Here is a 16,127-nt window from a genome sequence, read left to right on the forward strand (position 1 = left end):
GCGCAGGTCGCGATGCGCGGCGCAGGCAGGGCGCAGCGAGCAACAGGAGGCGGCGCGGTGACTCGCCGCCCCGCCGCCGCCGCCGCCCGCGCCCAGCCCGCCCGGCTGCCGCCGGCCCCGGGGCCCCGGCGCTAGCGGGGGTGCAGCCCGCGCTCCCCGCGCCCGGCCCCAGGGACGGGGCCGGCGGTGGGGGGCGAACCGCCGCCGGCGGAGGGGAGAGGAGAGGGCGAGCGGCGGGAGGAGCGCGGCCGGAGCCTGCGGGGTGGCTGGGCGGCGGTCCCCGGGCGGCCGGCTCGGGATGGTGCTCCCGCCCCTGTGGGTCCTGGCAGCCGCGCTCCTGGGGCTCCGCGCTGCGGCCGGCCGGCAGGTGAGTGGCGGCGGGGCCGGCGCGGCGCCGCGCCCGCCTCAGCCCGGCGGCCGGACCGCCGCTCCCCCCCTTCCCTGCCCTTCTCTGCCCTTCCCTTCCCTTCCCTGCGGCTCTGCGCCTTCCTGCGGCGAGGCGCCCCGGCCTCTGCCCTGCCCGCGGGGGGCGGCTGGCAGCGGCCCGGCAGGCTGCCGGCGCGGTCCCGCCCGCGCCCCGGGGAGGCGCGGCCCCGGCCGGGGGCGGCAGGTGGGCTGCGGCGGGGCGGCGGCGGCGGGGCGGCAGCGCTTTCAGCCGCCCGTGGGCTTGTCCCGGGCGTGTTTCTTCCTCTCCTCCGTCCGCAGATTCCCGCATCCCCTCTCCGTTCTCCGGCCGGGCGAGCCCCGAAACGGAGCAGCCTTGAGCCGGGCGCGCAGCATCCCCAGTGCCGGGCCTGACCCGGCGGCAGGGGGGCAGCCGGGGCCGCGCCGGCGGTGGGCCGGCGTGGGCGTCGGGCCGCCGCCGCCCCGGCCCCGCTGCCCGCCGGAGCTCCCGGCGCGGAGGCGGAGGGGCGCCGGCGGCCCTGGTGCCCGTCCTCCGCGGCGCCCGCCGCTGCCACCGGCGTCAAGGCCTTGCTTTGGACGCGGGGCTGGCTTTTTGGCACGGTGTCCCGCTGTATAGAATGGGTCATTGAGAATCGAGACTGCTGAGCAGGTCTGTTGATGATAAACTTTCTGTGGACTCTGTCGGTATACCGGTGGGATCAGCAGGTTCTCCAGCGAAGGAAAAATGCTGTCGCTGGAAGCCAAAAGCAGAAATGTTAGAAATGGTGCAGTACAGACCAAGTCATTTTTCAGCCTTGGAGAAGCACTCTGCTGTCACACGTTGCATAGTGATTGCAGTAATGACTTTGTGCATGTGTTTCTTTTTTTTTCTGCAGGCTGGTAAAGAAGAACAGATCCAGCTAGGTAAGTGTTCTTAACTTACTGCCGATATCAAAACAGAAATAAAAGAAGTAAGCTCGACAAACTCGTTTGTTTTTTGGAGAAGTGATCTGTGTGCAGGGAAGCATTCCCTCGTGTGCCCCCACCCCATTACCACCCAAGAGCATTGGTAGTTCCACAGCCATGTGTCATGACTTGGATTTGCAGGCCCTCTCCTTATGCTTTTTTGCATCCTGATATGTCTGGGCTTCCCTTCTCAAATATAAGACAACATAAAAATTAAAAATCGCAGCGTGCTTAAACGAGCCCTCAGAATATCAGGGCAAATCAGCTCCGGGTCAGACACTTTATCCTCAATTCTGAATTGAGGAGGAAATGCCTACTCGGTTTGGCTAGGGCAAAGCATGTCTTCATACCATTCTTCTTCTGTTTTGGAAGTGTCCAACTTTTTCTTTTAGCTGGAAAAGATTTGCCTAATGCCCAGGCCTCTTCATATTTTGTTGATGGCACAGCGTGCGTGCGCAGCACAGCAAGGTTGGCGGCTGTGATGACCGAGGGCACTGAAGTGGAAGGTGCTTGTTAGTGCCCAAGGGTACTTCACGTTGAAACTTAAGCCTGCCTGACTCTTTTCTGAAAGAGTCTTCTGAAGACGGGAAGCTTCATATAATTAGGAGCAAGCGCACACAGGCTAGTTTCAGAAGACCTGTGTTCATTTAACTAACGGTTAAGGTAGTGCTCTGTGGGATGGGGAGAGGATGTGGAAGCTGGCGTTCCCTCTCGCAGGGTGTTAGTGCAAGAGTTTGCCGTCCTACGTGCCCCGTAGCCCACCTGCTTGTGAAACGAGCCTTTTAGCAATTTGCTGTCGAGCGCGAGCGTCTGCACGCTGGGGTGTGCTCTGGAGCACTCCGGAGCTTTTTGGTGAGAGGGGCGGTAGCAGAGGGGATGGACCCCAGGCAGTTCTGTTTCCAGTTGCCATTAGACCTCCAGTTCTGAGGTTTTGGTTCAGGTTTTGATGTGAGGTTTTGTTTGGAAAAGAATGTCAAGTATTTCTCTAAATTTTGGAGGTCTTGTCTCAATTTCAGTTCTGGCACTGTGTTCTTCTGGGCTTAGGTTGATTTCCACTGCGATCAGTGAATAATGGGAATTGAGGCAGTTAGGTACATTTAAACCTAACTGGCAAACAGGTTTTTTTCGCAGTGGTAGGCTGATCCTGTGTTTTTTTTCTAGTTGTTTCCATGAGAAATGGATTGTATTTGAATTTCAGAAACCGTAAGCTATACAGGAATGCGTCTTTTGAAATTACACAGTACACCAGACAAAATTCCTTAATCTGGAAAATAACTTGTTTTCCTTCAGCTTTTTCCTTTCTTTCATGGTCCCGGCATTGCTGTAGTCAGGAACATTTGAGGCGCACAGGAACCGCAGGAGAGAGGTGGTCTTGCGTGGCAGAGGGTGAATCAGGCACCCTGGGCAAAGCCCCCCCGCGGCAGGTCTGCGTGCTCGCTGTGGGACAGGCTCTCTGCCCGGCACCGAAGGAGCTTTCACAGCTGATGTGATCTCCCCCTCCTCTACCAGGGAAGGGGCAGGTGGGGGATGAAGAGGACATCAGCGGGTGGGTCTGTCCGCTCGCAGGTCCATGAGTCCCTGGTCCCGAATGTCCCGTTGTGCGGTGCAGGACCCCTTGGGATGGGACTCGGTCAGTGCCCAGCAAGAGCGAGCTGCTGGCCGGTCAGTGCCTCCCCAGCCCAACCGCACGGCATCTCGGTGGCTTTGAGTTCAGGTTAGCGGGACCGAGAGTCTGATGGCTTACCAAGACCAGACTGCCTGCGAGTAGCTCCGGCTTTCAGGGGTCAGCAGTGTTTTGTTGAGGGGAAATCGGTGTTTTTAAAGTACAAATAGCTAGCTAACACTTACAGTCATTGGGATTCGTCCTACGCTTTGTGTTTTTAAACCATTAATATTTCAAGTCATGTTTGATCCTGTAAATTGTGATTGAAAAAGTATGGCTTACTCAGTTCAGAGTTTTAATGACGACAGTAAACCTGCATTAGGATTGCCTCCAAACGCATTGTCCTACTTTTAAGTTCCTATTAAGTGTCACTTTGCATCGGTGCTGTATGTTTTGATTTGACCTAGGGCTGGGTGCTGTCAGCAGCTAATCTTTTCTCGTAGCCTGGAAAGTCACTTAGGACTAACAAAAGCATATAGGATTTTATTTTTTAAAAATATCAGTGCAGAGTGGGTTACAGAGATAGGGAGTTACCCAAGCTTAATTAACTGCATTAATGCCTCATGTGCTGCAAATGCCCGGAAACTGTCAGGTGGAAATGGTAGTATTGTCACTCGTGCCATGGTAAGCCTGAAGGTGCTGGCACTCGGGGTGCTGCTACATCTTTGCTTTTCCTGCCTCAGCCTCCCGTGCAGCAGAGCTTCATCGCTGCTCAGTGCTACTTCTGGAAGAAAACTCGGACGTCTAGCCTGCGAAACGGTGGTGCCGGGCTGCCACGCGGCCCGCCTGAAACACCTTCACCTGCAGTTCAGCAGAGGCTGTGAAAATACCACAAAGAATTCCTTGAGCTGTCTGTCTGTCTGGCACAAGCTGGCAGCGAAGTAGAGGAGTGAGGACGCTAGAGAGAGGTGTGGCGTGGGAGCCGCTCCTCTTCCAGTCCCTTGTTTCTATTCACCCGCCCCGCAGTGTCTAGCACTCAGGTAGACCGCATAGCCTCAGCCCTGTTCAGGTGCAGAGGTGTGTGGGAATTCTCAAGAAATCCATCCCCCTTTTTCTGTCTCATCTTTCTGGGCCTTCCTGCCACCTAAAGGCAGCCAAATACGGAGGGAATAGTTGTTCTGAAGTCATCCAGATTCTGCAAAGAGAGGGACCAGAACTGCTTCTCGGTTTCTGTGAAATACCAGCGATGAAGGCAGAAAAGAGCGAGGACGAAACCCCTGCTAGGGTGGCCTGTTTGTCACTGCACCACCTTCTCTCGTTACGAAGCAGCGCTTTGCTAAGTGACTGGGTGTGCGCTCGTCCCATTGTGGTTATCGGTAGGGTGGAGGGGTAATCTCTCAGAACATGAGACAGTCTTTTTATTGAAATTCCTACAGCGGCAGGTAATTATTTTTTCCCCAGTACTCCCAGCGCAAAGCTGGGTGTCTGCTATCCAGCAATCTGATGGTCTCACAGCTGCCGAAACCCACCCAGAAGGCGCAGGCACAGGGATGCTCTGGAGGTGTCGGGTTAGATCCAGTCCTTTCGCCGAGGTAGCTGAGCATCCTGACCCTATGAGCCGCGTTCCGATACGTCTTCCAAGAGAGGTGAGGGAGCTCTGGAAGCGGATGGTAGCTCGCTGGTCATCCCATCATGCTGCTGTGGGACCCGATGCCGGGACGGCTTGGACGGGGTGTTAGCAGGAGTTCCCGCACGCTTGTTTCCGTGCACAATACCCATCATCATCTCTACAATTGTGCTTTTGGTGTAATTTTAATAGATTTCCACATTGCTGTTCCCAATTGAAGTGCTTGCTAGCGGTATAAAGAGGCAGGTGTGGTTACTGCTCGTAGTAAGTAATCTACGTCGCATTGCCACGGCTCAGAAAATGTTGGAGGGAAAATGCTGCTGCCAACACTTTCGCTCAGTAGATGTAATTTCACAGGGCACGGTGATAAGCAGTGGAGCTCCCGTAACCAAAATATTAATTTGTTCACAAAAGTTGGTCCTCTGGCGGCAACGCAGAAGGCTGGAAAAAGGACAGTCCTGTTATCAAAATCTATTTACGTGCAGTGTGAGGAAAAAAATAATCGGAATCATGAACACTAAACGAGGTTTAAATACTTTTTAAAAGAAGTAAATAAAGTCGTATCTTCAAACTTGGGTAGCTTGGTTTAGACACAGAAATAATTTGTCGGAACCTTCAGGCATTCCTCCTGCCACTGATTCTGCTGATTTAAATTTAGACTGTGCTTTTGAAATCTTAAGTGGATGTTTATGCATTTACAATTCTACTGTGGACAACCACATGAGCAGTTTTTGATCAATGTATTTCACAGAATCTTATGCCTGGAAAAATAATGCTCTTCCAAATGCAGGTGATTAAAAGAAAAAAAAAACCAAAACCTAAACAAGTTTAGGACTTGAACCACCAATGTCACAGTTGTGGTACAGTGCAAGGACAAGTACAGTGAGCCAGTGGTGTTAATTCTTTGGTTTCATGTGTATTTGAGGGGAGAAAAAAGTATGGCCAGGCTTCTTCAGAGACATTCTCTAGCTAATTATATTTTGGCACACAATGAAAGAATGTGATGTTCTTTCTTAAGTGCTTCCTTTCAACCTAAACATTGTGCAACTGGAGCAAGCAGTTTAAAGCCAGATGAAAAAAATGAAGAAAATGTGAAGTTAAGTACTTTCTCTATTGCGCTGTGTTTCTTTTCTGATCATTACTGTAAGCTTTGAATTAGCAGAACAGAGCAGCTCTGATATTTCAGCATAGGAAAGGAAACACCTACAGCTGGAATAGCATTTCCTAAGACCATACAGGCTATGGAAAAAGGGTAATATAAGTCAGCAGAGGAGCTTAGATGTCTTCAGCATTCAGTCATGTCACATTTAATTTTAATTGCCTTTGAACAAAAGGCATTTCCTCTTCTAGCTCAGCATTTAGAGACTCTGGAAAAGGCTTTTGCTGACTCAAAAACTTGACAGTTCTTATTTTCCACCCTTTGTTCCTACCTTCTTGTGGCTAGCTGGCTGTTCTTGTTATTAGCGAAATAACTTTTTTTTGCCCCCGCAAGTAGAAATCTGGGAATGCTGCTGCAAGATGTGCAAAGCAATTCCTCAGTTGTGTGGTGAGCGCAGAATTTGATCACCAGACTGTGGTCTCTGGCACTGAACGTCTCGCTTGGAGAAAAAAAAAAAAAATCTCGGCGAGGTAAAAGGATGAATGTCAGTCTGTGAATGAAGTCTCGCCGCTGAAGCGTGGGGAATATGAGTATCTAGATTTTTACTTTGACCCAGTTAGGATACACAGCCCAGCAGTTCTGTCTCTGGTTCGTGGTCTGGTGTCTAATTAATAAAAATGAGTTTAGAGTTTTAATTTGGTCCCTTCTCTAAGGAGGGAGGTTAGCAATCGCGACTCAGTATTCCCAGTGTTTTAGGTGGGAATTATCCTAAGGATAATGTCCTAATTAGGATGCTGGGTTTAGCACCTGCTCTTCTAGGTGTGGGGCAAAATAGGCTGAGTTGGCTGCTACTGGAAACCACCCTGTGACCGCTAGCTGCTGGACAGGCTCAGAACATCGGGCTTGAAAACAATAAGCAACTTCTCACTTGCCTGGGATGTAGTATTTGTGTTGTATGTAAAGATATTTATAGTGCAAGAATTTGAATTTCCATGTACATCCTATGAGTACCATACATCTGTTGAATCCCTTAGTAACTGGCATAAAAAAAAAAATATGGAGAAAAAACAGTTACGTGAAGCCATTAGGGACGTTTTCCTACTAAAGTTACTCGTTGAATGCGTGAGTGTCTTAAAATAAGCAGCCACTGCTACCAGGGGAGAGGAACTAGCTACTGAGCTTTTTTCTCTATTAATTCTCTGTTCAAGGGTGATTCGCACTGGGAGCGGGTAAAATTTAGCTCATTTAATTAAGTATGTTTATTTGAGGAATTCTCAGTGGCACTTAGTGGTGGCATCTGAGCTACCCTGTCCTGAAGTTTTTTTTAAGTGAAAAGTATCAGTAATATCACTCTCGTATTGCTTTAGGCAGTTCCCTCAGGAAGAGAAGAGCGAGGGTGTAATTATGTCTGTGCTAAGTGCCTTTGTAACTCTCACGTAGTCTAATACACAGGTTTAAGACTTAGGCTCTGACCCGGTTCTTAGCAGCAGTTTGGCCTGCAGCTTGACCTGGCCTGGGAAGGTCTCTCCTTCTCCTTTTACGGGATGAAAATTGGACACCGAATTTCCTGATTATTTCCAGATTACAAAGGTCTCGCAGAGAAGATAAACTCATTTGATGGACTTGTGTTACAGTGGTGTGAAATTACTTGAAGGCAACGGGAAACACGTGTGTGTGTCCTGATACAAGGCTGCAAATGCCATAAGCGGTGACAGGAGAAGACCTTTCCTGGGCAAAAGAGAAAATTCTCTTCCTTTTAGCATCAGTGCCCTGAGAATAGCGGAGAGGAGAGATGGGGAAAATGATTCCCTTAGGCTAATAATGCTATTTTCAGGCTACGAGTAAGGGACTAGAGCTGCTCAGGTATCCGAGGATGCTCTTCTGCTCTTGAGAGCCATTCCAGCAGTGACTTCTCCTTGGAACCACACCTTGCGTTTAGGGCACGTGGCCTTAGCTGAGGGTCGTGCCCCTGAGCTTCTATATTATTCCCTGAGGATTTCTTCAGTGCTGTGTATTGCAGTAAAGTGCAAGGCTTAGGTTTAATTTGTAGAGTTCTGTGTGCTCGGGGTTTTTTTTTTTTTATAATTAGCTTCTCCGTTGTTTTTGAACTCTTACCCAAGTTGCACGAAGAGGAAGGGCAACAGCAAGTTGCTGCCTGAGGGGGTTTGTTAGAGGAGACCGGTAGAGGGAAAAGCTACTGCTCATACCACTGCTGACACGGATTAATTTATCAGCGGTATGTGACACCCACTGGATTCTTTTCCCTATTTCAGTTTTCTAAGACTGCAGACATACGTATGCAAATAGCAGTTGTAACCAAGCCTGGCACTTCATTTTCGAAATCTTAATGGAGGTCTTGACACAGGAGCAAGCAATTCTGTTTAAGGTGTGTGAAGGAGTTGCACAGCATTTCTTGCAAGAGAATTCAGAAGCGTCGCTGCCTCTTCTGCGGCTCTTAAGCAAACCTAAACCCCAGGAAGCTCCCCAGAAAAATGTAAATGAGTATTTCAGGGTTTTCTCTGTAAGTTTTATGAAAATAGAGTCGTGAAAGACCTGCTTCTGGAAGATTTTGGCATGTGGAGGGTATTCTGCATGCGCTTAACGCATTTCCCAGCATCTGTGGGGTGTGTTTACTTGAGGTGCATAACTGGGCACAGCTTCTTGTGTTTTTCCACCCTGGTGGCATCCAAATGCTTTCCCTGAAGGTCCTCTCCCTTTGTCCCTGGTTGGTTCTACCTTGCTTAACACGATGCGTGAAACGCTTCTCTGCTTCTGTTTTACATGTCTGCTCAGTGTCTGTGCAACAGTAGTACAACGCATTTTCGTAATAACAATCGATAGTCTGAAGAGTATTAAAAGCCCTCACCCACGTGAAAGTTTAGAAGCCTGAGGGTTCCAGCTGAAGAGAGCAGTGACTCATAGCTTACGTTTGCCTGCGCTAAATCGGTGTGCTTATACCCGGACTAGCCATCTAGTAGATAATTTAATGCTCGTTGGGGTGGTAAGTGGCACTGTCCCCTGTCGCTTTAAAATCTACACCGGTTTTTATCGTTCTTCAGCTGAACATGTTGGTGGAGTGATGTGGAGTAGCTCTAACAGGGATCCTACGTTGGGAGTATTGGAAGGGGAGAAGGGAGGCGGAGGGGTCCAACACACATGGCACTTGACGTTAGGCCCGGCCAGGCGGTAGTTGCGCTGTGTTGTATCGTAGATGAGCGGCAGCTGGAGCCCTCTCTGAAAGAGCGTAGCCCGTAACAGTCCAGCCAAGGGCCTGTCGCATCCTTGCGTTTACCGTTGGTTCCGGTGACGTGCGCTTCGGTAGCCGCGCGTCTGGTCTTCAGTCTTCAGGCTCGTTCCATGCTCTTGTTCTAATTTTAGTTTGGTTTTGGGTGTTTCTCTTGGCAGAATTACGAAAAAGCAGACCGAGGCCGTATGGGTTAGTGATCCCGATTAGTACCGATGCAGACGGAAGCTACGTCTCCAATATCCTGTCTGCGAGTCACCAGAGAAGATCAGCGCGGGAGGCATCCCAGAGCCCCAAACAGCTGTATTTTAACGTCACTGCGTTCGGAAGGGAATTCCATCTCCGGCTGAAACCCAACACTCGTTTAGTGGCTCCCGAGGCCGTAGTGGAGTGGTACGAAGACTTTGTGGAAACTGGAAAGGATGCTGGTAACGCGAGTCAGACTAGGACTGCTACAGAGAGGTTATGGAAAAGAGAGCCCCTGTGGACCAACTGCGCCTATGTGGGAGACATAACTGACATCCCCGGAGCTTCTGTTGCTATTAGCAATTGTGATGGTCTGGTAAGGCTTTTTTAATGGCATTAATATGTCTGGTAGTTTACCACTTGGCATGCAGCTTTTGTTGCTTTTAACTGCGCGTTGCTGATGGCACTTCATTTCTTAAATCCCTTAAAAAATGCCTCAGCACATATTGATGTATACAGTCCTACTGCTTTATTCTGGGATAATTGCTCTGAGTTCGATGGGCAGAGGCCTTAATGTCACTGGTGGGAGGGAGAGAGATCAAACCTACGTTTTGTTGGTTTTGCTTTTTACTTTCATGAGGTGTTACAAATGGGAAAATGAATAACAAAGTCATTTTAAGACTTAAAAAACGACCTTTTGGTGAGCGACTGTAGAATTTGGCGTCCAAATCGTCACTGTGTCCTTCTCGGGTAGCAAAATCGCGGGCTGCCCTGGAGTCCAAGAATAGCAACAGATTTAAGTTTTAAAGGGTTCATTTATAAAATAAGCATGCTTTTTGTTTTCTTACACGCAGTTTCGTTTCGTCAGAAGGTATCATACGGGAATTGAGTGGTTCACATCTATTAACGCTTCGTTCTGAAAACTACACTGGCCTGATCGCTGTGTTGAGCTGGAAACGCATGGTTTTTCTTTGTGGCTTCAGCAGATGCAGCGGCTGGCTTGGTACACAAATCCCATATTGAAAGACTGGGCATATATTGAGCACACATACCATTCATTAATTCAATCATGCGGTAGAGAAAGCTAACAATACCTACCTTGTACTCTTTAAGTAGCAGGAGCAGCGGTGGAACATGACGGCAACATCCAGGAAGATTAACGTAGCGGGTACTCTGTTGCTGTTCAGGAGAGCAGTCACACGAACAAGTCAGCAACAAGTATCCCTTCTTGGAAACAGGTTTCCCTCTTCCCGTCACATGCCACATGTTAATGATTCGATTCCATTTTGCCAAAAGTATTGGCTAGCACACCTCCCCGCCTCCGCAGGGCGCCTCAGTCCCCGAATAATTGCAGAAATGTCTCAAAGTCCTCCTTCACGGCTTATGGCTGTGCACAGCCGAAACTCCTTGACTTTCCTTACTTAAAGAAAGGAAATACTGGTGGTGTTCACATCTGAGGTGATCAACTAATGTCAGTTGGGTGTTTGCTGTTCGTTTGGGGTTTTGGGGGTTTTTTTAGGAGAATCTGTTGGCGGTGTGCTGTGTTTACCAAGGCCGTGCAGACACCTGCCTGGGTAGATACAACTTCAGATGTAGTTCTTGGAATGAATGAGACCCTCAGCTTGAGAGCTGTATTTTAGCAGTAATCCTGAATGAAGTTCTTGTGTTAAGTGAGACAGCACTTCAAGACAATAAATTGGATTTAATGCAATTACATTAAGGAGTACAGCGGCTTTGGCAGAGATTGTCATGTGGCTGACAAGCTGCTCGTGTTGTGTTTTCAGATAACTGAAATGAAGCAGTTGCTGTCTTCACAAACCTCCACACGTATAAGATGACAGCAGATGCCAAAGGAATCTTAAGGAAAGAATAGAAGGGTTCTTGGTTGTGTGGGTTATTGCCACCCATTTCCCAGAGCACCCAGGAGAAGCCCTTCATGTGCTCTCCGTGGTTTTAGGGACTGGGCTAGGAGAACATGTGGTTTTTGTTTGAGGAGGAGAGTGGGTACACGCTCCTGAGTCACTGTTGTCTTTGTTAGTCTCAACCCAAGCTGTCTCGTGCAGTCTTTGAGGGGCTGCTTTGAGCCCCTGAACCACTCGCCATCGGGCAGGGCTGGAAACCAGCATGGGAGCACAGGCATGCTACGAAGCTGTCAGGACTCTGGTCCCTGCCCATGCTGCTTTCACAGAATCACAGAATCGTTAAGGTTGGAAAAGAACTTTAAGATCATCAAGTCCAACCATCAACCCAGCACCCCCGTGCTCACTAAACCATGTCCCAAAGCTCCACATCCATGCGTTTTTTGAATGCCTCCAGCAATGGTGACTCCACCACCTCCCTGGGCAGCCTGTTCCAATGCCTGACCACTCTCTCTGTAAAGAAATTTTTCCTCATATCTAATCTAAACCTCCCCTGGCGCAACTTTAGGCTTTCACGCCCATCTTGCCTGGACCCCACCTTGGCTGCCACTCTAGCTGCTGCGCTGTGTTTTCCCTTGCTGCCTGGGGACACCCTGGCTGGTGGAGAGCGGCAGCGGTGGCTTCACTGCTCCCTGTTTCGGTCAACAAATGGGAGAACCGCTCACGTGTTGAAAATCCCCTTTTTGGGCCACTTCTGCTTGCTTACTTCACCTGGATGTTGTAACAGTTGTCCGGAGCTCTAAGGAAGGGAGTGTGAACTAAATGAACAACCCTGAAGATTGATGGCGTTTCAGATTTATTTTTTCCTCCCGCCAGCTCCAATGCTAGCAGAAGTAACTTGAAGTTAGCGTTTCTGGCTTCTCTGTTTCTGTACTATGCGTCTCTCAACCAGGCTAGAATATTTGATCCTCAGCATATCCTAAAGATGTGAAGAGTGAGATAGCACGGCTTAACAGAAACTGGAACAACACTGAGAAATTCTAGGGCCATGTGTCTATTGCAAAGATTTATTTTTTACTTCCAAGGAATTTAGATGCTCTCCAGTGTAGCCAGCTAGGCTCTTACCTTTTGGGAGAAAGTAAAGGGAATCACTGTGGTAGCAATTCGCTCTGTGTGTTAACTTATAAAAGAAGTTTGATACCGTAAGTAACGGAAGAAGAACGCTTGGCTTGCCACCAGTTAGCGAAAGACCTTGCGCATTTTCGTTTGTGCCTAGGGAGGTTTTTCATCACGACTCATAGTACCTGCTGATAGAGGGTCAAAATTACGTCATGGTGCTAACGTGTACTTTATGGACATCGCTGCATGCCCTGTTGTTGAGTGTTTGCTCTCGGCGCTAGCTGTACGGTTATGAGGAATGTAATGGTGCTGAATTTTGCTTGTTTGATTGTAAAATATATGGAGTAATTGGCGTTTGCGCTAGTAAAGCAAGATCTTGACTATGATCTCTTCTTGAATCTAAACCTACATTTAAAACCCGAAATATTTGAACACTTTTGTTTTGAAATAGTTTACGTATCTACTTTTGCAGTAAAAGTCATCTGCATGCCATCAGTTTTGCAAATTCCTATCCTCGCATCTGCTTAATATCCCTTGAAAATAACCCTGTTTGTTTAAAAAATGGGGTGTGTGTGCATGTACTTGTCATAGCTGAAGAACACTTAATTCGTCATGTAGAAGCCGCCTGTTGTTTTTATAACCGTGGTTCAGCTGGTGCTTCCACAAGTTTCTGTTGTGTATTTCTCTTGTCGTTTTGGTCACGATAGCAGTATTTATCGTCACTATGTTTATAGAGTTTATCAAATATTTGCCAGAGTTGCGGCAAAACTTGTAAGCAAGTTACAGTCATCGAGCAAAGTCATCCTCCCGGAGCTCAGCTTGGATGTGGAGGAGTCCCGCTTTGTCTCGCTTCAGGAGGGTTGTGTAGTTCGTAGCGCCTCGCACAATTTCCGGCTGGCGACTGATCGCTGGTACCTGCTGCAGTTACGGCTGCTCCTGTCGACTCCGTATGTTCCTGTCACTAAAGCTTGCTCTGCAACTCCTTTGAAGTTCGGGTGCTGCTGTCGTAATGCAGCGCTGTTGATCCTGCGTTGGGAAGGGAAGAGTGCCGGTGCAAAACCCGACACCTTCTCTAGAAGCTTATCCTAGCGTCATGCCGACATGCGCCAGCCGAAGGTAGCGGCACCCTGGGGCTCTGTGGGCTTGAGAAGTTGAAGCCTGTGCTCTCTTACCAGAGGAGGGTAGAAGGAGAAAAGCTCTTAATAACTTTGATAGGCAGATGGTGAAATTGTAGTCTCACAGGCAGCAGCCGAGATTTACATCTGCTGAGCGATACCTTGCCTCTTTTTATTTGGCTTTGGTTTAGTAAATGTTCAGAGGCAGAGTGTGTTGTAACGATGGAAGGACGTCCAGTTGTGCGGGCACGGCAGGGCTGGGCGGAGGGCTCAGCTCACCCAGACAGCGCTTGCGAGGTACGTGTGCTCCCCCCACATACTCGTAGGCCTTTAATTCTTGCGTTCCCGTGTCTCGTTCCGCCTCCTTTCTGCTTTGCCCTTCCTTGTAGTGCCCGTACAGGAACATCTCACCTCGGTGCTCGCGTGCTGTCCGTCTCATTAGGCTCAGACGTACTAAGGGGAGTAAGTATTACTAAACATTGTGGCAAGCCTTCCTGCATAAGTTGCTCAACCCCTTCCCTCTTTACATCTGAGTAGCCCCTTCCCTTTTGTCCTCCCTATAAAGATCAGATCATTCAAACAGTCGTGAAGAACTTAATTTAATATATCTGATTTAGCTTGTCTTAATGGTGCCATCTCTTCTGGATAACTGTGGGAACGCTTTTTGTGTGTCTCGGCACTAAATGAAATGTTTTAATTAACTGCTAAGGGGTAGTTAATCTCCTCCCAGGTGGGCGTCTACTGGACAGTATTTTGGTGTCCGATGCCTGTGGTAGGCTTCCTGTTCTAAGGTGCCAAGATGCTACTCGAGCTTTAATGGCTTAACTATTCAAAAGTCCCTACAGTTTATCTGACCTTGTCATTTGTTGCTAAGAAAGTACCGGTACACATCTAGAGGAACATACGGTTTAGAAAAGTGGGAAAATAACTGCAAGATGTGGGAGGAGGTGGAACTAAGTTCAAAGCAGGTTTGGCAGGCGGCAGTTTTCACAGGTTACTTAGGCCTGGTGCAGTGCTGGATCTGCTGTGGGAGGCGCAGAAAATGGCCCGCCTCAAGAAGCCGTTACAGATGTCTCAGGTTGTAAATAAACAGACCACAGCAAACTTGGCGTTTAGAAATAACAAAGTAAAAGTTTTAAATCCGTTCCTACCTTTTGTTGTAGAGAAAATTACTTCAGCTTCTCAATTAGCTTTCTTCCTTTTGTAACAAAACCCAAGCAGTTGTTGGCATGCGGTGCCTTTGGATTGCACCTACACTTCGAACTATGTTTTTATAGGCGTGTCCCTCCTTGGTTGAGTTGTGATTTGGTTTATATTCACAGATATGCAATGCCGAGTGTGACTGTGGTCTGCCATTTGTTACAGAGCATTAAATTTACTTTTTTCAATGAAAGGGCCGGACTCGAAAAGATGAATCTTTCGTCTTCGACTTCAGATACCAGGTAAAATGTGACTTGTTTTGTTTATTGGAAAACCATGGTCTTCAAGTCAGAGCTACATGACACTCATTTGAAAGTACAGCTGTGTGCAAATGGAAGATCTTCAGTGGCCTTACCTGCCTTTTAGCGTTCAGCTGTCAAACCAGGGAAATCCTTGAAGACAGACCAGCTACCAAGAATAAAAAAACACCACCACTGCTGAGATCTATCATTTGTGACGGATTATTCCTCACTTGCTTAATGTCATCCCTTTTTTCAGAAGACACAAATGAAACTTGTGTGTCTTTACGACGAGTACTTTCAGACAAGCCAAGGTTGAGCTGTCGGTATTTTGGGAGTTTTAGCATAACCTCAGCGTTTGGTTGTGATTGTCTGACATGGCAGTCCCCTAGCGCAGACCTCTTGAAAGTACGGGCTTCTTAAATGTTAGCTTTTAACTTTGTTTTTAATTTCATCCTTTGTGGAAGGAAGCTGATGAGAGTTTCTTAGCCTTGGTGCTTTGGGCATTCTCTTCGTTAACGATTAAAGAGTTACCGGAAGCGTTTGAACAGAAGGATGTGCAGAGATGTGCCCAGTTACTTTCCTTTGGCAGATATGTTTGGAATGCAGGCTGGAGTATCTCGGGCTAGAGATACTTGCAGAAAGACGTAAGCCTTGGTTCAGGAAAAGCCCTAAAAAAGTGCTTAAGTTCAGGCAAGTGGTTCAGTGCATACCGGGACCTAAGCGCTTTCAGGGCATTTTGATTTGTTTCAAAATCTTTTTTATTCCTGTTGTTCCATCAAGACTGAGGTATTAAGACTTCTTTCTTGTACGTGTGTTGGTACTAATGTATTGTTTCAACATGATTTCCCCCAAGCTGGCCAGACGATGTTACTAAATGGAGAAACGGCTTTCTAGGAGCCGGTGATACTTTATCTCACTGCGTTAGAAGAGCATGTGGGAGACAAACACTAGAACTGCTGCTGAGCATCTGGTTATAGCATGTGGGAACCTCCTGGTGAGCTTAACTCCAACATCTTAAAGAAGAACATTATTAGGGACCCACTGTTGAGCAGGGCTGCTGTGAGAAGGCAATCGGAGCATCTCCGCTTCTCGGAGCGATGGCAGCGGGGCGCAGACGTGGCGGGCGTAGGTGTGGGTGCTCTCAGGAGGGAGGGGATGTGCATCGAGGCTCAAAATGGGACCGTCCCCCCGGCCCTGGAGCTCTCTCCCAGTCCGGGCTGGGGACCGCGGGGGCGGCGTGGGAAGCTGTGCGCTTCCGCTGCCCGGGCTGCGGCCGAGCGGACATCTGGTAATCCTCCCCTTCTGGGAGCACGAAACGCAGGAGAAAAAGAATACAGGGCTAGGGAGATAGCACCGCGTCCGGACTGCGCGCTGCCCCATGCGGACGGCAGCAGTGTCTTAGACCGATTTAACGTCCCTATGTTCGTGGTACCCTGCCGTACTGCGTACTGCCCACAGCAGCTACGTCCTTGCGGTGAGCTCC

General features: G+C 48.8%; 1 protein-coding gene across 1 annotated transcript in view; it reads left to right on the forward strand.

The window, feature by feature from the left end:
• Positions 1 to 298: 298 nt before the first annotated feature.
• The window catches only part of ADAMTS3 (ADAM metallopeptidase with thrombospondin type 1 motif 3), a gene marked incomplete at its 5' end in the record, with an annotated part of 126,031 nt that continues 110,202 nt past the window's right edge, over positions 299 to 16,127 (forward strand). Inside the window, 3 exons of the mRNA XM_081999422.1 lie at positions 299 to 367; positions 1,281 to 1,308; positions 9,085 to 9,485. Of these exons, the coding sequence (XP_081855548.1) occupies positions 299 to 367; positions 1,281 to 1,308; positions 9,085 to 9,485 (498 nt within the window). The remainder of the gene's footprint in view (positions 368 to 1,280; positions 1,309 to 9,084; positions 9,486 to 16,127) is intronic.

Source organism: Phaethon aethereus, assembly GCF_964289735.1.
Source record: "Phaethon aethereus genome assembly, chromosome: 4".
In the NCBI taxonomy this organism is placed as follows: domain Eukaryota; kingdom Metazoa; phylum Chordata; class Aves; order Phaethontiformes; family Phaethontidae; genus Phaethon; species Phaethon aethereus.